Genomic DNA, 21,815 nt, shown 5'->3' with positions numbered 1-21,815 from the left:
TGAAATGGTTTGGTCTATTCGCCTAGGACGTGCCCGTACGTGGGTGCCCGTTCCTTGCCAAAAAAAAAAAAAAAAATGTCTTCGCCCATGCATGCATGGGCGTGCCCATGGGCCCATGGGCGTGCCCGTAAGTGCGTGATGTGACCGTACAATGAATGTATCGTCCCGACGCCGCAGCTCGGATGGCGCTGCAGTTAATCGGGCCTGTATCGGCAGAGTTATTATAAACGTGTACTACAATCGATCGTACCTTACAGCGTTTGCTCGCCACGTTCAGCATCAGTACGTCGTCACTATGACTATCCGTAAGTCCGGAAGTGACGTCCTCATTTGACTGTCCGGAAGGTCGCATATCGCAGTTACGATGAATCGCAAATTAGTTTTAATTAGTTTTAAAACATAGTTTAACGCCAACATAGTTTGCCAACGTGAAATAAATGAATACGCTCTCAAATGTGCCGTCCGAGGCAGAGTCTGTTCGGCACGTTCGGCACACGTGATAGCTCGCTGCTCTCTGATTGGTTGAATCGTTTTTTGGACATAGCTCGGTAACTACTTCTCCGATTAATATGAAACCTTGAAAAGGCACATCCTCAGGTCCCCAGCAATATACCTGGCAAGTTTCAAGTATATCGGACCCGTGGTTGTCGAGAAACAGCGGTCACAGACACACAGACATACACACAGACAAACACACACACAGAGATTACTGGAATTATAGATAGATTACTAGGGCATGCCCGTACTATATATATATCTAAAATTATATCCCCCCCCCTCTATTTACATGAAATGGTTTGGTCCATTCGCAAAGCCAAAGCGAACGGCTTGCGAGTACGGTGACAATCCCCCCCCTCTATTTACATGAAATGGTTTGGTGCATTCGCAAAGCCAAAGCGAACGGCTTGCGAGTACGGTGACAATCCCCCCCCTCTATTTACATGAAATGGTTTGGTCCAAAGCGAACGGCTTGCGGAGTTTGGTAAAGAAATCGCCATAGCTCGGTAACTACTTGTCCGATTAATATGAAACCTTGAAAAGGCACATCCTCAGGTCCCCAGCAATATATCTGGCAAGTTTAAAGTATATCGGACCCGTGGTTGTCGAGAAACAGCGGTCACAGACAAACACACAGACATACACACAGACAAACACACAGACATACATACACACATACACACAGAGATTACTGGAATTATAGATAGACTAGGACGTGCCCGTACGTGGGTGCCCGTTCCTTGCCAAAAAAAAAAAAAAAAATGTCTGGGCGTGCCCATGGGCCCATGGGCGTGCCCGTAAGTGCGTGATGTGACCGTACAATGAATGTATCGTCCCGACGCCGCAGCTCGGATGGCGCTGCAGTTAATCGGGCCTGTATCGGCAGAGTTATTATAAACGTGTACTACAATCGATCGTACCTTACAACAATCAACACAGATTGCAACGTCAAATAAATGAATACGCTCTCAAATGTGCCGTCCGAGGCAGCGTCTGCTCGCCACGTTCAGCATCAGTACGTCGTCACTATGACTATCCGTAAGTCCGGAAGTGACGTCCTCATTTGACTGTCCGGAAGGTCGCATATCGCAGTTACGATGAATCGCAAATTAGTTTTAATTAGTTTTAAAACATAGTTTAGCGCCAACATAGTTTGCCAACGTGAAATAAATGAATACGCTCTCAAATGTGCCGTCCGAGGCAGAGTCTGTTCGCCACGTTTGGCACACGTGATAGCTCGCTGCTCTCTGATTGGTTGAATCGTTTTTTGGACATAGCTCGGTAACTACTTCTCCGATTAATATGAAACCTTGAAAAGGCACATCCTCAGGTCCCCAGCAATATACCTGGCAAGTTTCAAGTATATCGGACCCGTGGTTGTCGAGAAACAGCTGTCACAGACAAACACACAGACATACACACAGACATACACACAGACATACACACAGACATACACACAGACATACAGAGATTACTGGAATTATAGATAGATGAACAAGATTAATTCCCGGGTTTGAGCGATCCCGTTTTTGCGCTTTTGTCTTGGTCTGGAGAACTGAAAAGTGATCCCTACCTCGACAATCAGCTGAACAGACCAGGTACGCTCTCATATGTAGCCTAAGTGAGTTTTTAAAGAAAATAATCCAACTTTAGTTTTGCATGTTGCAGATGGGACCGACGTTTTTTATCCGTGCCATCCCGACAGGGTACGACTACTGTACTCTCTGATAAGTGTTTATAGCTGGAGTACCCTGCGTTGCTCAAGCGAAAAAGAAACAACATATTTTAAATGAGGCAAATATAATGGAAAAGCAATTACATCCAAATCAGAATCCATCACAAATGTCAAATAATCATTTCACCTTTTCGTTGAATATCTGCTGGTGAATGTGCTGTTCATCACGTTTCTGAGTTAAGTATGATGACTTTCAGGAGGAAGAAGAAGCTTTACTACCAACTTTGTACACTTCCAGAATTGTTTGCTTTTTTGTGTTCAAATGTGTGTTTTGTATTTATTTATGTGAAAGTGTACTTGTATATAATTAATGTCATCAAAAAGGCTTCGGCACTATAGAGATTTTTTTTATCCAAAAACTTTAAAAAAAAAAAAAAATTTTTTTGCCTAAAACACTCCCAGGCATTGACTGATGAAGCTCTGAAAGTTTGACAAAAAGATCCGTTCAGCCATCTGAGAAAAATGGCGACACACCCACACGGCTCTCTTATATCGTAGATAAACCTCGTAATGTAGCGACCCATGCTACCCAAGCGAGACCAGCAGCAGAATCTCCTTGCTCCAGCCGGTGACGTCACCGGCGGACAACCTCGGCACCGGGGTGGCTGGTCACGTGACCACCAAAGCGTGCCGCGCGTGCGGTTATAATCCTTTGCACCTGTCGGTCACGTGACCACCGAAACCCGCCTCGCCTGAGAAGCGTGGCTTTCGGTTTCGGTTATGCTTTCTGGTTTTGGATATATATGCAGCCCGATAAACGGGCTTTTCAGAGTTCCCGAGTTGGTTTTTACAATAAACATCTTCTCGGACGAGTTTGTGTCTTGCCCGTCACTTCGTCCGTCTCAAGCAAGAGCCCCGGCTCTTCACTGGTGACCCCGAATTTACGAAGCCCAATGGACACCGCAGTGTCCCTCAACCTGCCCACCTTCTGGGAAGCACATGCCGCCGTCTGGTTCGCGCAGGCGGACTCCCAGTTCGCCTGCGTGGCATAACAGAGGACGCCACTCGGTACCATTACGTGGTCGCCGCGCTTGGCTCCGCGACCGCCGCCCGCTGCCTGAGCTTCCTCCAGAACCCGCCCGCTGACGGCAAGTACGACGCCATCAAGGCACTTCTGCTGGGCGCTTTCGCCCTCTCCCCGGCTGAGCACGCACGACGCCTGCTCGACCTTCCTGAGATCGGCGATACGCGCCCGTCCGAACGCATGGATTACATGCTCGCGTTGCTCGGCGAGCACCCCTCGGATTTCCTGTTTCAGGAGCTCTTTCTTCGCCAGCTCCCGGCCCAGGTACGGCTCGCCCTGGCAGGTACGACCATCGTGAACCCCCGCGACCTCGCCAAGGAGGCCGACAAGATCGCTTCGGCAGGCCAGCTCGCCGGAGCGGCGAGCCAGCTCGTCGGGGTGGCGGCCGGGAGCCTTCCCGCCCACCCGCCCGACGCCCGCGACGCAGTTTCCTTCCCGGAGGCCACTGGGCCGGCGCGACTGGCAGCGGCGTCGCCGCATCGCCCGGACCCGACGCGTCGACCGGAGCCCCCGCCGGACCCGGCCTGGTGTTATTTCCACGCCAGGTTCGGGCGGCAGGCCCGATCATGTCGACCCCGTGCAAGTTCGGCAAAGTCGGGAAACGGGCGAGCCGGCATTCCCTACCAGCAATGAACGCCGGCCGTTCCGGAAACCTGCTGTTCATCGCGGACCGAGCGTCGGGACGGCGCTTCCTCTGCGACACCGGCGCTCAGCTGAGCGTCATTCCCGCTTCGGCGGAGGACAGGCGGGCCGCCGTTTGCGGCCCCCCCTTGGTCGCGGCCAACGGCTCCGCCATCCGCACCTTCGGCCCACGCACCGTCGCCCTCCGCTTCGGCAGCCAGCTCTTTCACTGGGAGTTCGTGACGGCGGACGTCCCCATGGCTTTGCTCGGGGCCGATTTCCTGTGCGCCCACGGGCTGCTGGTCGACGTGAAACGCCGGCGTCTCGTCAACGCCGAAACTTTCAGCTCCCTGGCATGCGCCTTGAGCCGTGCCATGCCCACCGAGTTTTCCTGCGCCCTCCCATTGGCGGACGACTTCGCACGCCTCCTTGCGGAGTTCCCGGCCCTCACACGACCGACGTTTTCGGCCATCGCGGTGCGCCATGGCATCGAGCATCACATCCCCACTACGGGCCCGCCGGTGTACGCCCGGGCTCACCGTCTCGACCCCGCCAAACTCGCCATCGCCAAGGCCGAGTTCGCGGCGCTGGAGTGCCTCGGCATCGTGCAGCGCTCCGACAGCGCCTGGGCCTCGCCGCTGCACATCGTCCCGAAGCCGGGGGGCGGATGGCGGCCATGCGGCAACTACCGCCGCCTCAACGACGCCACTACCCCCGACAGGTACCCCGTCCTGCACATCCAGGATTTTTCCGCCCGGTTGGCGGGGCGGACCATTTTTTCAAAAGTGGACCTGATTCGGGGGGTACCACCAGGTGCCCGTCCGCCGGCCGACATCCCGAAGACGGCCGTTATTACACCTTTCGGCCTCTTCGAATTCCTCCGGATGCCCTTCAGCCTCAAAAACGCGGCACAGGCGTTCCAGCGCCTGATGGACGGCGTGCTGCGCGACTTGCCGTTCCTCTTTACCTACCTGGACGACATCCTCGTCGCCAGCACGTCCAGAGCCGAGCACCTCCTCCACCTCCGGACGCTGTTCGGCCGCCTCAGCGAGCATGGCTTGATCGTCAACCCGGCCAAATGTCACTTTGGTGCGGCGACGATCGACTTTTTGGGCCACCGCATCAACCGGAACGGCGCTGTGCCGCTACCGGCCAAAGTCGAGGCCATCGCCGCTTTCCCGCGCCCCCGCTCCGTCAAGGTGCTGCAGGAGTTCCTCGGGATGGTGAACTTTTATCACCGCTTCGTGCCCCGAGCTGCGCAACTCATGCGGCCCTTGTACACCGCCCTCCGCGGCCAGCCGGCGAAGCGTGACGTCGTCTGGTCCACGGACATGGACGCTGCTTTCACCGGCACGAAACGGGCCCTCGCCAATGCCACGCTGCTGGCCCACCCGGTACCCCATGCTCCCATCGCCCTCACCACGGACGCCTCCGATTACGCCGTGGGCACGGTTCATGAACAATGGGTAAACGGGGCCTGGCAGCCGCTCGCGTTCTTCAGCCGGCAACTCCTGCCCAACGAGTTGAAGTACAGCACTTTCGACCGCGAGCTCCTCAGGCTGTGCCTGGCCGTCCGCCATTTTCGCCACCTCCTGGAGGGCCGCCCGTTCACGGCTTTTGTCGACCACAAGCCGTTGGTTTTCGCCATGGCCAAGGTCACGGAGCCGTGGTCGGTCCGCCAGCAGCGCCACCTCTCCGCCGTGTCGGAGTACACCACGGACATCCGGCACGTCGCCGGGAAGGACAACGCCGTGGCCGACTGCCTTTATCGAGCCGGCGCCAACGCCGTCCACCTCGGCGTCGACTTCACCCTCATGGCAGCGGACCAGGCCACCGTCGGCACGGTGCAGGTGCTCCGGGTGGCGGACACGGGCCTCCGCTTGGCTGACGTCCCCTTCGCGGACACAGTCCTGCTGTGCGACATCTCCCAAGGCCGACCTCGCCCCGTTGTGCCGGTCACCTGGAGGTGTCGCATTTTTGCTTCGCTCCACGGCCTCTCTCACCCGGGCCGGAAGGCGTCCCAGCGGCTGGTGGCGGCGCGTTTCGTCTGGCATGGGCTGCGACGGGACGTCCGCGACTGGGCCAACGCCTGCACACCCTGCCAGCAGGCCAAGGTCCACCGGCATACCCAGGCTCCGCTGGCTCCCTTCACCGTGCCCGAGCGACGCTTCGACCACGTCCACGTGGACCTGGTGGGTCCCCTTCCCCCATCGCAGGGGTTCACCCACCTGCTTACCATGGTGGACAGGACCACCAGGTGGCCGGAGCCCGTGCCCCTCACCTCCACCACCACCGCTGACGTGGCCCAGGCATTCATCGCCACCTGGGTCGCGCATTTCGGCGCACCGGCGGACATCTCGTCGGACCGCGGCCCACAGTTCATGTCCGAACTATGGGGCGTGATCGCCCGCACGTTGGGCGTTACCCTACACCGCACCACGGCTTACCACCCCCAGGCCAACGGGTTGTGCGAGCGGTTCCACCGCTCCATGAAGGCCGCACTCATGGCCGGCCTCCAGGACGCCGGCTGGGCCGACCGGCTCCCGTGGGTCCTTTTGGGCCTACGCACGGCCCCCAAAGAGGACCTCCAGGCGTCCACAGCCGAGCTGGTGTACGGCCAGGCCCTCCGCGTACCGGGCGAGTTCATGCCCGACGCCACCAGCCCCTGGTCCGCCGCGCGCCAGCGCACGGACTTCCAGGAGGCCGCCCGACGTTTCGCCCCGGTGCCCACGTCCCGCCATGGCGACCCCCAATCCTACGTCCCCCCAGCACTCCGCTCGGCGGAGTACGTCTTCGTGCGCTACGACGCGCACCGGGTGCCGCTCCGACCACCATACGACGGACCCTACCGGGTCCTACGATGGGACAACAAGTCCTTCATCATCAGCATCGGCGGCCGGGCGGACCGGATTTCGCTGGACCGCCTCAAACCGGCCCACATGGACGTCGGCCAGCCGCCACGGCTGGCTCTCCCACCGCTGCGCGGCCGCCCCCCGTCCACTGCACCCCCCGTCCGACCACCCACCACCACACCGGACCCCCCCCCCCCCCGCGACTGGCCAGGGGTCGTTTCGGTCGGGTCATCCGGACCCCCCTCAGGTTGACCTTCCTGGATCAAGTCCATTCTGGGGGGGCATGTGTAGCGACCCATGGCTCCCCCAAGCGAGACCAGCAGCAGAATCTCCTTGCTCCAGCCGGTGACGTCACCGGCGGACAACCTCGGCGCCGGGGTGGCTGGTCACGTGACCACCAAAGCGTGCCGTGCGTGTGGTTATAATCCTTTGCACCTGTCGGTCACGTGACCACCGATACCCGCCTCGCCTGAGAGGCGTGGCTTTCGGTTTCGGTTATGCTTTCTGGTTTAGGGTATATATGCAGCCCGATAAACGGGCTTTTCAGAGTTCCCGAGTTGGTTTTTACAATAAACATCTTCTCGGACGAGTTTGTGTCTTGCCCGTCACTTCGTCCGTCTCAAGCAAGAGCCCCGGCTCTTCAGTAACCCCTTATTTAATTGAACTATATACTTGCACTGTAGAAACACAAATCGCCAGGTAGGCTCGCGTCTCAGAAACACAAATCGCCTTCTGATTATTTCGAAGAACCACGTTATATATATCGATATATAGGATTTCAGGGCGTGGCGTGTGTATTGGGGTGAAGAAGAGGCCGTCACAATATCTAGACACCCATGGAGTTTGGACAGAGGCCATTCGGCCCATCCATCATGCTTGTCACAAGACCAGAGCAATTTGTGAAAAAATAATTTTCAATGCTGATTGCCTCCGATGCGTTCGATGGTGATCAATTAAGCCTCCATGTCCTAAATTGCGACTCAACATATTACAATGGATCGAATTGACATCCGGTGGATGTAAAACCAAATTCAGGATAGCGAGATGCAGGTGTTGTCGTGCAGGTCAGATTTGCATGTATGTGCGAATGAGCGTAAATACAATGATCGTAGAGGTTGCTGCAGATCGACATTTTATTCGATGATGAACTATGGAATATCTTACAACTGAGTCAGCTCTGCTGCTATCGTGAAAATACGTACCATAACTGATATTTGGAAAATACAAAATCATGGTTTTGAAAAGTTGAAATAATTTCAAAATACAAGTACCATCCAAAATTCTTTTGTATATTTCGATTCGAAATATTACGTAAAATTAGTGAAAGTCGTTTGAAAAACAAAAATTCAAGCAATCAGATTTTAGTGAAATATCTTGTATTCGACCTTTGACGAATTTTTTATAAATACACAAAATACCACAGATCTATCGATTTTAAGCCTATTTGAGGTTTGATCTGTACCAATATACCACTACTTATAAAATACCCCCCCCCCCCCCCCAGATGACATTTGACCAGATAAATAACCTTAAATACAAAAATTGAGCACGGCGGCTCCCCAAGTGATGGTAACTTTTTTTTTTGTATACAAGATTGAGGCTCGTGGGGGGTGGGCGATTTTAAAAAGAAAAAAAAAAAGACGATGAAACAAAGGGAGCAGGAGACAAGATGGGGTGAGGGAGAAACAAGGGCAACATTTGAAAGCAAGGACATCGGGAGACCTATGGGAGGGAGAGGGCTTGGGGAGGAGAAGTATAAAACAAGGACACTGCAAGGACTTCCAGGAAAGAAGTTGATATTTCAAAAAAGTGGATTTGGGGTGCAATTAACGGGGGTAGAAAAGATCAAGCTTTTGGATGGGGGAAGATAAGAGATGGTGGTGAACAGCTGTTTTAAAGACCTGGAGGGAGGAGTGGGATTGAAGGGAGTGAGGGAGTTTGTTCCAGAGGCGGGAGAAAAGAGGAATTAGAGGGAAGGTGAGCAGAGTCATTTTAAGGATGACCTAAAGGACCATTTATTTTTTTTATATACTGAATCGAGGCTTGTGAAAGAGCTAAAGATAAATCATCGTGTTAATTGTTAACATCGAGGTCGACTGTTTAGTTAACTGTTCAATTAGTAAGGTTTATTCAAGCCCGTACATGCCTCCCTAAAAATATTTACATCATTTTTGAATGGCACCATATATGCTCGTTTCCAAAGCGGGGCACTACCGGATTTTTAAAGCTTAGCTTTAAGTCTGCCCACAATTTAAACCTCAGGAAAATTATATCGACACGAGCATTGCATTTTTAACTTGGAAAAGGATAATGTTAGAAAATGTAAATTGATGGACTTGAGAAATTAAATCTAGTGATAAATCGAAATCAGGTAATGCCACAACCAAAGCTTCGTTAAAGGTTTTCAGGTTAGAAATAAAAATTTTCAACCTTAAAAACACTTGATCGAAATGACAAGTCAAGGAAGAGAACAAATGGAGAAACTCAAACAAATCGCTTCCAACAAGATTTTAATTTCCATCACTCAAATCAAGAAAATCCAATCAAATGCATTAAATGTGAAGCTGCACAAAACAAAACACCATCATCTTCAGCAGATGTAACAAGAAATCACCGTCAGACCTTCAACACTTATTTGGCTTGTTTACCCTGAACCTTCGCACCAGTTGACGCTTTACAGGTATCACTGGAGCGATCAGAATCAACACGGTCCTGGTGCGTTGCATCGATCACCTGGTTCAACTGAGCTTTGTGCATGAAGGAGTCAAATGCCATATTGAAAGACTGGAAAGCGCCGGTTAAATGGACACGCCCGCTCTCTGCAACACATTGGATCCCGACAGAACTCTTCTTGAACACTTCTCGCCCAGCCTTGCTCGACACAGCAATAAGCCGACGGTAAAAGTCAAGGGACAAGGAGCTTGGTTCAACTTTCTCTCCATCAGGACTTTCACCTTCTGCAGGATGCACAGGTATTAGTGTCTACATAAATACAAAAAATAAAAATAGCATCACGTCCACACAAAGTGACATACCTGGCTTATCTTCTGGCAGGTATCGAGCCACCTGAGACAGCATAGAATCTGCACCTGACAAAAACACCTGTCCAAACTTGGTTTTCAGTAGCGAGTCTGTACCATCCAACATGGCCTGCTTAGATCTCTCAAAACCCACTCCGAGCTGGGACGTGGACCAATCCAGAAAAACACCCATACGTTTATGGGCAATTTGCAAGTTCTTCTTCACATCATCAAGTACCTGCAAACAAGGAAATACACACCAATCACTGTACAAAACATTAAAATTACTCAGATCACAACAGGTACATTTATCAGGGCAAATTCGGACAAGCATTACTACAAGAGGTTTTTTTGTTTTTTTTGTAATGTCCAAGTGATTGTTCATCATCGAGTGAAGGGGCTAAAAACGATAGCATATTTCAAAACTGTGGGCAACTTATGACGAGTTGATTTGGTAGACAAATAAAATTGGGAGGCAAGTTGATTCGGCGACAAGCCAATTACATTTTGGTTTAGGTCCAAATCCAGATCCTGTCTATTGTAAACTCTTCAGCCTGGCAGAAGTATGCCCTCTAAAGAGTGCCATTTAAGTTTCAAAATGCATTGTCCTGTCCGTAGCCAATGAACACCAGCTTTGGACGAATAGCCGAACCAGCTTTAACTGAGGTGTCCCCCGAAGATGACCGTTATCTTTGGCGCGCGTGGGAATGAAGGAATTCAAGATGGTGAAAAAACGCGCGGGTTTAATTCGGAAACCACAATGAGAGAGAGACACTCTTCTTCCTCTCGAAGCTTCTTGTGCCGACTTCACCCAAACCAATCGCAAAGCGCTTTCAAATCACGCTCGACCAATCAGGAACTTCAGGGTGTGGCCTGGCTGTTTTGCTTGGCGTGAGTGTTCAAGGCAAGGCTTACTTGTCGATCGGCAATGTCGGGACCTATTTGCATGCAGTAGACGGGTATTGTTTAATGGAGGCTTTGCATGGCTGGCCTGGTTGTAGTTGTAAAAATGTTGGGACAAGATCACAGTGGGAATATCAGGTACTGGGGAGACCTAACCTTAATCCCGAACAAGTTAACACAGCTTCACCCCTCGTGTGAAGAAAAAACAATCTTAAGCTCCAGTTTCCCTCCTTAAATACATCGAGATGTCTCCTACGCAACCACGGTCCATGCTCTAACTAAACAATCTTATCTTTACTGTGGGTTTCCATAATCTAACCCCCACAAACGTAACAGTATTCATGTCTCCAATTGCAAACACAAGGGGTCTCCACTGAATTTTAACATAAGCCACCAAACCATTCTCAATGATCAATATTAAGAGATAGTGAGACATTGGCATGCAATGTGGCATCAGATTTGTACATTAAGTTTTGGATTAAAGGTCTGAACATTCAAAACCTTTCACAGGTATTTAAAGAATAAATTTTATTACTGGGAAGCAAACAGTCTAAAGCATGTAAGTTTACAAATTAAATTTAAACTCGAGCAATGCGACTGTCACCAATAGGTCTCCACATAGTCCCAACGGGTAGATGCCCATATTCACCGTCCTAAAAATAAGTGATTTAAATCCCTTCAGCTGTTTTCAAGTACATTACATTTTCACCAGCCATGACAGGTTTCAAATTGATAGGTGAAGCTGTTTCACAGAAGGGATTTTTTTTTTCATAAATATTTGCTTTCAAGCTAATATGGCTGCCACACCACGTAACCAGTCATAAATTTGATATTTCAATACAAATGGGTCATATATAATGTACATGCAATTAGATTTTTTCGGATAAGGAATTTCATTAAAACATTTGCCAGGTATACCACTTCACCTATATCATTATCATGCTTTCGTTCCCCATTGGGAGGACTTGACAATGTGCCAAGGTTCAATTTTTATTTTATTTTTTTCCATTCAGCAGTTTGAGAAATAATTTATTTGTGTATTCCAAGAAGGCTGCCATACCAAGTGACCCATGACGTCCCAAATGATAATTCTGCATGGATGCGACTCCTACCCTGAAAATTGTCTCAATTGGACCTGTAGTTAGAGGGAGAAAAGAAAGAAAAGAAGGAAAAAAAAAAAAAAAAAAAAAAAGGCATGAAAGGTCCACAAATCGAACACGAAGACCAAATAGATGGAGAAAATGTATGAGGTCTCAAAGGGTGCAGCACCTTAAGGAGATACAGAATCAATGCCTCTATTCCCCATACCTTGTTTGCAGGTTGGTGCAAGAACGGAACCCTTTCTTCCACGAGATCCAAACCCCGGCATGCAAGCTCATCGACAAACTCAACTGGAGAAAATAAATTATGGAAACTCAATCACATCGATTTATCGATGAGGCGAACACAAAGGGGTCGATTTCAAAAACTACCCAAAACAATCTCCATCCTTCTCCAGAATAGATCACAAAACAAAAATTGCAATTGAATGGAAAAAGTTCCACAAAGTTAACGAGAACAATACGACTGTCGCCAATATGTCTCTGCATAGTCCCACAATAGGTAGATGCCCTCATTCACTGTCCTATAAACAAACTAGTTTGATTCAAATCCCTTCAGCTGTTTTCAAGTATCACATCTATTGGTGAAGCGGTTTCAGAGAAGGGATTTTTTTTATTTAAAATAAACATTTTTGGCTGGTATACCACTTCACCTATGACATTAGCATGCTTTTGTTCCCCATTGGTAGTACTTGACAATTTGCCAAGTTTCACATTTTTTCCCTTTGAGAAATAATTTTTTAATTATTTGTTTTTAATCCAAAATGGCTACCATACCACGTGACCTATGACGTCACAATTAGAAAAACCTTCTGCATGGGTGTCACTCCTACCCTGAAAGTTTAGTCTCAATCGGACAAATGGTTGCTGAGAAAACGAGGTTTAGCCCATACGGACGGATGTACGGACAACCCGAAAACAAGTCGGCAGAGGCGTAAAAATAAATGTCTAAACAGAAGTTTGGACATCACGTCCGATCTGGAAAGATTCACTCACTCTGTGGATGAAGAATGTTAGCGATTGGTTGGATCCCATTGGAGGCGATCGCAGCTACCCTCGTGACGCCCTGTTCCACCATATTACCAAAAGAGAGAAGTCCAGGCCTCGACTCCTTCCCACACTTGTAGGCCTGAACCAACTCATCCACAGCAGAACTGAACAACGGCAGTGAATACATTCGCTGAAGGACATTCTGTGGACAAAAACAGGAAGGTAAAACAGAGAGTGGACATGTCAACTTCGAAAACATTATGGGATTGGCTGATTGTCTTCATAACAATTGATGATCGGTGCCAAAGGGACAAACTAATCTTCTCAATCAGGTTAAATGAACATTCATCGAATAGTTCGTTCGTTTACATCAGTAAAAAGCGAGTTATCGGTTAAACACCGAGTTAGTCACCCACCCACCACTCTATCCAAACAGCACCTCCACCACCCCGACCCACCCATCCAAACAGCACCTCCATCACCCCCAACCACCCACATCACTCCCACCCACCCATCCAAACAGCACCGCCAGTCCTAGCGGGAATCGCCCCGGCCGGCCTCCGACGGGAGGCTGCTATCCTCGCCCTGGCAAGGAATGCCCAGAAACACAACTGGCACATCCTGCACAACACCACAACGATAGTGGCGCCTCCAAGCAGACTCAAGTCCCGCCATCCCTACAAGGTGGACACAAGAGATGCTCAGTTCTATCCCTGAGGACCTGTCTAGAAGCGCATGGCTGGCGGCATCTTGGAAGCAGGTGTGGGAAACGGCCGGGCCCACCCGCACCCACCGCTACATTTGGGACCCAGGAGGTGGCATCGTAGGAGAACACCTACCACGCCTGCAATGAACCTTGCTGAACCGTCTACGTACGGGGGTCGGCCGCTTCAAATCATCGCTGAAGATGTGGGGCCTGGCAGACAGCGCCGCGTGCGAGTGCGGCGAGCCTGAGCAGACTGCCGAACACATAATTACCACCTGCCCCCTATACAGACCACATTCAGAAGCTGGCCTCTGACGTAGGACCAGAGACGAGGGCATGGCTGCACGACAGAGCTGGCCATCTGATACACGAAAGAAGCACCTCCATTACCCCCACCCAAAAAGCACCTCCATCACCCCCACCCACCCATACAGCACCTCCATCACCCCACCCATCCAAACAGCACCTACATCACCCCGACCCACCTATCCAAACAGGATGGATGTTTCCCCACCCATCCATCACCCCATCCCCACCCATCCATCACAGCACCTCCACCACCCCCACACAGCACCTCAACCACCCCCACCCAAACACAGCACCTCAACCACCCCCACCCAAACACAGCCCCTCAACCACCCACACCCATCCAAACACAGCCCCTCAAACACCCACACCCATCCAAACACAGCCCCTCAACCACCCACCCATCCAAACACAGCACCTCAACCACACACACCCATCCAAACACAGCCCCTCAACCACCCCCACCCATCCAAACACAGCCCCTCAACCACCCCCACCCATCCAAACACAGCCCCTCAACCACCCCCACCCATCCAAACACAGCCCCTCAACCACCCCCACCCATCCAAACAGCACCTCCACCAATCCAAACAGCACCTCCACCAATCCAAACAGCACCTCCACCAATCCAAACAGCACCTCCACCAATCCAAACAGCACCTCCACCAATCCAAACAGCACCTCCACCAATCCAAACAACACCTCCACCAATCCAAACAGCACCTCCACCAATCCAAACAGCACCTCCACCAATCCAAACAGCACCTCCACCAATCCAAACAGCACCTCCACCAATCCAAACAGCACCTCCACCAACCCAAACAGCACCTCCACCAGCACCAATCCAAACAGCACCTCCACCAATCCAAACGCAGCACCTCCACCAGCCGCCAATCCAAACGCAGCTCCTCCACCAGCCGCCAATCCAAAAAGCACCTCCACCACCACCCAATCCAAGCAGCACCTCCACCACCACCACCCTATCCAAGCAGCACCTCCACCACCACCACCCTATCCAAGCAGCACCTCCACCACCACCCTATCCAAGCAGCACTTCCACCACCACCCAATCCAAACAGCACCTCCACCACCACCCAATCCAAACAGCACCTCCACCCAATCCAAACAGCACCTCCACCCAATCCAAACAGCACCTCCACCACCACCCAATCCAAACAGCACTTCCACCACCCCGACCCAAACTCACCCACAACCAATCATGTTTAACTCCCCGCGGATTTGCCGATGATCCACTCCCAATTATTAACCCATTCGAAATCGATCCAGGATGTTCACATGAAGAACCAAAGAACTCACCTTGGTACCGACGGTCTGAACCTCCGCGGACATCTCGTTCAAAACAAAAAAACGCTTTCACGGGGACAGAAACGAGCAGGATAACCTGGACCAATCAAGGTGCCCAACACCAGGAAAAGACCCGGAACGACAGCACAGAGAAAGGAATAACAAAACGAATGAATTTCTCCCTTTTTATACAAGAAGCACAAACACCTGCTCCTCTGACGTCACACCACAGCACACTTTCAATCAAAAATTTCACCGAAATAATCATTTTATTTCCCTCTAATGACTTATTTGAAACAATTAAATTTACCCAAACATGGAAAACCCTCGATGTTTCCACGTGACCCCATTTGTGTGTTTCTCGTGTACTTGAAGGTGTTCAAGAAAACCCGCACGTGGCAGGTGGACATTTGGCCCACTACACCTGTGCTTCATCAATTACTGACGTTCAATGCATCAACCCATCCGAACCACGCACCTTCAAACTTCCCATCTGGATCCTTTCAACATCTCCAGGACAGGATACCGGCACACAATGGCCGTCTCCTTTCGAGGGGACTTTCATGTTCACATCTTCATGCAGAGGAGACAACCGGCTTTACATCCTGAATGTCCCCAGAGCACGTGACTTTTTCTCTATCCACGACTTATTTGATAAAATCAAAATGTCAATTTGTGGAATAATGACGTCATGTCTGTGACCGAGAGATGTTCCTTGTTCGTCTTCACCCCCTTTCAAAAATTTAACCTTTTTCTGCTTTATAGCCTGGAAATAAAAAACATAAATTCAGACATTTTTCCACCTTCATTTACACATCATAACCCACAACTTCCAAGTGAAAACCAAATTCTACAAATTTCAGAAAATTAATTAAAAATATAAACCCAGAATATCTTGGTTGGATAAGTGTCCACCAGATATGCAAATGCTCTTCAAATTTCCAGTCAATCGGATGAAAATTGAGGATTTTATAAATTTCGCTTATGTTGACCTTTTGGCCTATGGTGACCTCAAAAATACATGGTGGTTGAATTCAGTGACCAGTTATGCAAGTCCTCTTGAAATTTCAAGTCAATTGGATGAAAACTGAGGATTTTAGAAATTTGGCCTATGTTAGCCTTTTGGCCTATGTTGACCTCAAAAATACTCGGTGGTTGAATTGAGTAACCATATGTGCAAGTCCTCTTCAAATTTCAAGTCAATTCCATGAAAATTGAGGATTTTGAAAATATGTTCCATGTTGACCTTTTGGCCTATGTTGACTTCAAAAGTACTTGGTGGTTGAATTCAGTGACCAGATATGCAAGTCCTCTTCAAATTTCCAGTCAATCGGATGAAAATTTAAGATTTTAGAAATTTGGCAAAGTTGGTGACCTTTGGCCTATGTTGACCTTTTGACCTTTTGACCCCAAAAACATTAGGCTTCTTGGTTATGACCAACTCTACCATTTGGTGAAGTTTTGTGAAGATCGGTTGAAAATTGTGACCTGTAGGCCGGTGACAAACAGACAAACAAGAAGACGTAATGCTGAGCACGATACTTGCAAAATCCGCCCCCCAACCCCTCAAAAACGTTATCCATCGGAACAGCAAATTGTCCATTTCATCAAGATTAAAATTGACGATCTTGATCGAAGCTTGGGTCAACAGGATGAAAAGTGACGATTTTTCAGATAAAAAATGATGATTTTGGAAGGTTGACCTTGAGTTGACCTTTGACCTTTTGACCTCAAAAATAGTTAGTTTCCCTATTTAGTGACTCAATGTGCAAATGCTGTTCAATTTTCAGGTCAATCGGATGAAAATTGAGGATTTTAAAAACTTGGCCTATGTTGACCTCAAGAATAGTTGGTGGTTGAATTCAGTGACCATATATGTAAATCTTCTTAGAATTTCAAGTCAATCAAATGAAAATTGGTGATTTTAGAAATTCGGCCTATGTTGACCTTTTGGCCTAAGTTTACCGAAAATATAATTTGTGGTTGAATTCAGTGACCAGATATGCAAGTCCTCTTCAAATTTGAAGTCAATTGGATGAAAATTGAGGATTTTAGATATGTGGCCTATGTTGACCTTTTGGCCTATGTTGACCTCAAATATACTTGGTGGTTGAATTCAGTGACCACATATGCAAGTCCTCTTCAAATTTCCAGTCAATCGGATGAAAATTGAGGATTTTAGAAATTTGGCCTATGTTGACCTTTTGGCCTATGTTGACCTTTTGGCCTATGTTGACCTCAGAAATACTTGGTGGTTGAATTCAGTGACCAGATATGCAAGTCCTCTTCAAATTTCAAGTCAATCGGATGAAAATTGAGGATTTTAGGAATTTGGCAAAGTTGGTGACCTTTGGACTATGTTGACCTTTTGATCTTTTGACCCCAAAACGAATAGTCTTCTTGCTTATGACCAACTCTACCATTTGGTGAAGTTTCGTAAAAATACGTAGAAAATTGTGACCTGTAGGGTGGTGACAAACAGACAGACAAACAGACAAATAGACAGAACCACAAACGCAACCAACCAATATACTTGAAAAATCTTCGATTTTGCAAGTAACAAGAAGACGTCATGCGGAACACGATACTTGCAAATTCCACCCCCCCCCCCCGCCTCCCCACCTTCCCCTTCCTCTCCTCTCCTCCAAAAGAAGGTTGGCATTGATCAATCAAATTGATCAATCAAATGAATCAAAATCAAATTGCGCATACCTCCGCCAGGTTGAACAGTTTACATTTTGTATCCCACTGATAGGCCAGATCTGGATTTGGACTTGAACCAAAATTTAATCAGCTTGTTCGTCACCGACCCAACTCATCCACCAAGTTTGTCATGACTCATGAGTCATCCCAAACTTTTTGAAATATCATGTTATAAATCTTTGTCTATTTCATCAAGATTAAAATTGACGATCTTGATCAAAGCCCGGGTCAATAGGATGAAAATTGATGATATTATAGAAGTTTGACCTTAAGTTGACCTTTGACCTTTTAACCTCAAAATAGTTATTTTTTCTAATTCAGTGACTCAATATGCAAATGCTGTTCAACTTTCAAGTCAAATCGGATGAAGAATGACGATTTTAGAAATTCGACCTCAAGATGACTCTGACCTCTAAATCAATGGGCTTCTCAGTTGAGACTACCTCTACAGCTTGGTTAAATTTCATGACGATCGTTTTAGAGTTGCGACCTGAAGGCGAGTGACAAACAAACAGACAGATGGAATAACAAAGTCAACTGACCAATATATTTGAAAAAATCTTCGATTTGGAAGGTAACAAACAGAAAAACAGAGACAGACAGAATCACAGACCAGACCAACCAAAAAATATCTTCAATTTCGCAAATAACAAACAGAACTAAAAACTGGAGCAACACTTGGTAGAGCGCGAACCTCCGCCAGGTTGAACAGTTTACATTTTGTATACCACTGATAGGCCAGATCGTGATTTAGACTTGAACCAAAATTTAATCGGCTTGTTCATCACCGACCCCACTCATTCACCGAGTTTGTCATTAGTGTTACGTGCTCCTCCCCAAACCCCCTGGTCACGGTGTTCCTCCGAGCCCCGAGAGGAGTCATGGCAGAAAAATGTGTTATTCTGTATGTCAAAGATCAATGGTGAAGCCACACCAATTGTTACAAACAAACAAGTATTGTATTAAGATCACACAAGAATAACAGTACAACAACAATAGTAATCAATTGTACAACCAATATATATTTCCTATGATGGTACCATCAGGTTCGTACAATATAACTCACTGTGCTCCAAGTGAGTGGAAAGAAGAAGATTCCCCATGTCTCTAATCCCGGCTTCAAGCCAAAGTTGATTCCGGCTTCAAGCCAAAGTCGATCCGCTCCAGCGATCGTCAGAACAATGTCCAATCGAGACCAGAATCCCGTTGGGTTGGCAGTTACAGTCCTGCTGCCAAAGATGCGCAAAGGCACCCTCAAGGCGACTGGGAAATCACACCCTCGGGTATGGACGTTTCACGGCTCCAAATCGGTGACATGCAGATTTTCCACTCAAAAGCCACGTTACACACACACACACACACACACACACACACACACACACACACACACACACACACACCAGATCAACGTCTGAATGCGGTGAAAATGGTCGAAGCGAGATGAAACCTTGAGCGAAGCGCATGTCCTGCGCGAGGTAAAAATGGCCGACGGCCCGTTCTCGTGGTGTAACGGCACTCCAACGATCTCTTCAGAACCGACCGCAAAACCTGACATGCAGGTTGATCTGTCACAGCGATAACAACTCTGTCGCAGGAATCCCTTTCCCGGGAAACCCAAAGTTCACTCGTGACTTTCGTTCGCCAATCGTTCGCACCAGACCTCGAAGCAACTAGGCTTCTTCCCCGACTCACTCGCTCCGCCTTCTTTTCCTCCTCTTCCTCTTCGTCATTGTCCGGATCCAGTTTCATTTAAAACATTGACTTTTTTACCCTTTGAAAATAGTAACCTCTATCTCCCTTAAACGACAGCAATAATAGAACATGGAATCAAAAATGTTTACAGTGGAAGAAAACCACAACAACGGTTGTGACGAATCCGTAACAATTAGTCATCCCAAACGTTTTGAAATATCATGTTATAAATCGTTTTTGGCTCTCAGTCTCAATAAATCATCAATGAGATGGAAACGCGTGTTTGTGTCATTGCCTTGCAGAGCAGATGACACACAGATTGTGATCGCCATCATGTGGACCTCTGTGGTATTTATCGTGGGATGATTGGTCTCTTTAAATCAGTCTTGGATATGCAACATTGCTCAACAACAAAATGATAAATAACTGTCGATCATCATCCTGAAATATCCGGAATAATTGGGGCCATTGTGGTCGACTGGTACTGGTGGTAGTAGTGGTGGTGGTAGATATAATCAGTGGAAGGATATTAATTAATAAAAAATGTCAAGCATTTCCAAAAGCACATTTAATAATAAAAAGGCAATAAAGAGGAGCTGCTCCAATACCAAAGGGCAGGTTGTTCTGTCGCCAGGAAAATGTTTCTAAAAAGACAAACAAGCTAATTATCCGACGGGATATTAAACAATCTTTTGTTTTTTAGTATGGGATATTGCCGCCACAAAGCCTACAGGGCCACTCGAGGTGGGAGCTGCACAAATAAAACAAAACCAGAGCAACCAGGCCCTTGGATTGAAACAAGACAAATATAGAAAAGCCTCTTCAGAAAACAAAAAGGGCTGGCAGGGATGAACTAGTCTGCTTCGAGACAACAGTGACTCTCCCCTCATCTTACTATAATTCACCAAATGTCCGTCCATCCGTTCGAAGGTTCCGCAAAAACGGCTCCACCGATCGCAACGATATTTTGGGTGGGTATTCCTGGGATCCCTTGCAGTAAAATAGGCTTCATTGTTTTTCCAATTTTTCCAAATTTTCCAATTTTCCAGTTTTTCCAAACATGATGGAATAATATTTACCGATATGAACAGTGATGTGGCTTTTGTTGAAATTCTACAAATACTGTTTATTCTACGTTCCAGGAGAGAGTAGATCGACTCCTGACAAACTCTTCCGATATAAACGTGCGGCTCCGAAGTAACAGAGCAGCATGTGCAAAGCGACTGAGAAACACGTGTAGCATCCGCTTCCGTGATACAGATTCGGCACGCACTCTTCACACATAAACGTGCGACTGAGAAAGACGTGTAGCGACCGCTTCCGTTTTGCAGAATTCGATCTTTTTTCAAAATGGGCGCCATGTACTGTTTAGATTTTGATGATTTGCATGTGATATGATTCAACGGATGTTTATATGAATCGTTTAAAATAAAAAAAGCCTTCAATATCTGATATTTTGCCTTTTCATTTGGGCTTCCCAATTGAAGCCCCGCCCGTAGGGCGGGTACCGTTGCTAGTTTACTCAAATACGCAACGTGAAAAGCATGGTTAGGCAATTGGCTCATGTCCATCCGTCAGTCTTCTCAGTTTATGATTGTCAGTTTATGATTGAGGAACAACTTATTTAAATCGAATGTTATATTTTGAACACGAATCGGAACATGAATATTGAATAGGTTTGCCGTTTAACAGTACCTAGGCTTAGAATTCGTCCCCATCACACATCTGCAGAGAGGAGTGAGATAATATTTTTAACTCTGTTTCCTGGCTGACAATGAAACAAAATTAAAAATCATTCCAAACAGGACACCACTGTTTTCAGGACTTCATAAAGGACACAAACAACAGGCATGAAGAATTAATGTTAAATTAGGGTAGTGTAACAGACACTGCATAAAATGACAGTAAAACCCAGAATTGATGTTTTTATATGCCTCCTAGCAGGAGTTCCCGACGTTGCCGGGTGAGAGGGGGAGGCTGGAGAGTGAGGGTTGAGGAAGGGAGTGGGGTGAGTGGAAGGGGGTGAGGTGGGAAAGGAGTGGGATGGAAAAGATATACTACATATACATCTTTTTGGAGGGGGGATTTGATAGGCTCCTCCGTTTTTGGGGGAGGGGGAATGGAAGGAGGAAAAATTTACCCGTGCAAAGAGTGCTGTAACCTCAGTGTTGCCCAGGTAAAAAAGGAAATTGTAATACCCTCTGCCACCATCACCAGGAGGCACTACACGGTACACATTTACATGGAGAATTTACACCCCTTTCCCGGTCCCCCACACCCCTAAAGGAGACCGCGGCTACATGGCCTATAAATGTGTGTTTTTTGGCTACATGCTACATGCTACATGGCCGCGTATATAA

General features: G+C 48.1%; 1 protein-coding gene across 1 annotated transcript; it reads right to left on the bottom strand.

Annotated features, from left to right (window-relative positions):
* Nucleotides 1–9,253: 9,253 nt before the first annotated feature.
* On the bottom strand, nt 9,254–15,195 carry LOC137419463 (perilipin-1). Its single transcript, XM_068105508.2, has 5 exons — nt 15,073–15,195; nt 12,750–12,945; nt 11,962–12,044; nt 9,766–9,988; nt 9,254–9,687 (listed from the first exon to the last, which is right to left on the bottom strand). Exons 1-5 carry the CDS (start codon nt 15,103–15,105, stop codon nt 9,362–9,364), a joined length of 861 nt encoding a protein of 286 aa, XP_067961609.2. The 5' UTR covers nt 15,106–15,195; the 3' UTR covers nt 9,254–9,361.
* Nucleotides 15,196–21,815: the final 6,620 nt, after the last annotated feature.

This window comes from Myxine glutinosa, chromosome 1 (assembly GCF_964187855.1).
Source record: "Myxine glutinosa chromosome 1, kmMyxGlut1.1, whole genome shotgun sequence".
Lineage (NCBI taxonomy): Eukaryota > Metazoa > Chordata > Myxini > Myxiniformes > Myxinidae > Myxine > Myxine glutinosa.
Note: the sequence above shows the minus strand (reverse complement) of the source record. Positions and strands in the feature narration are given on the sequence as shown.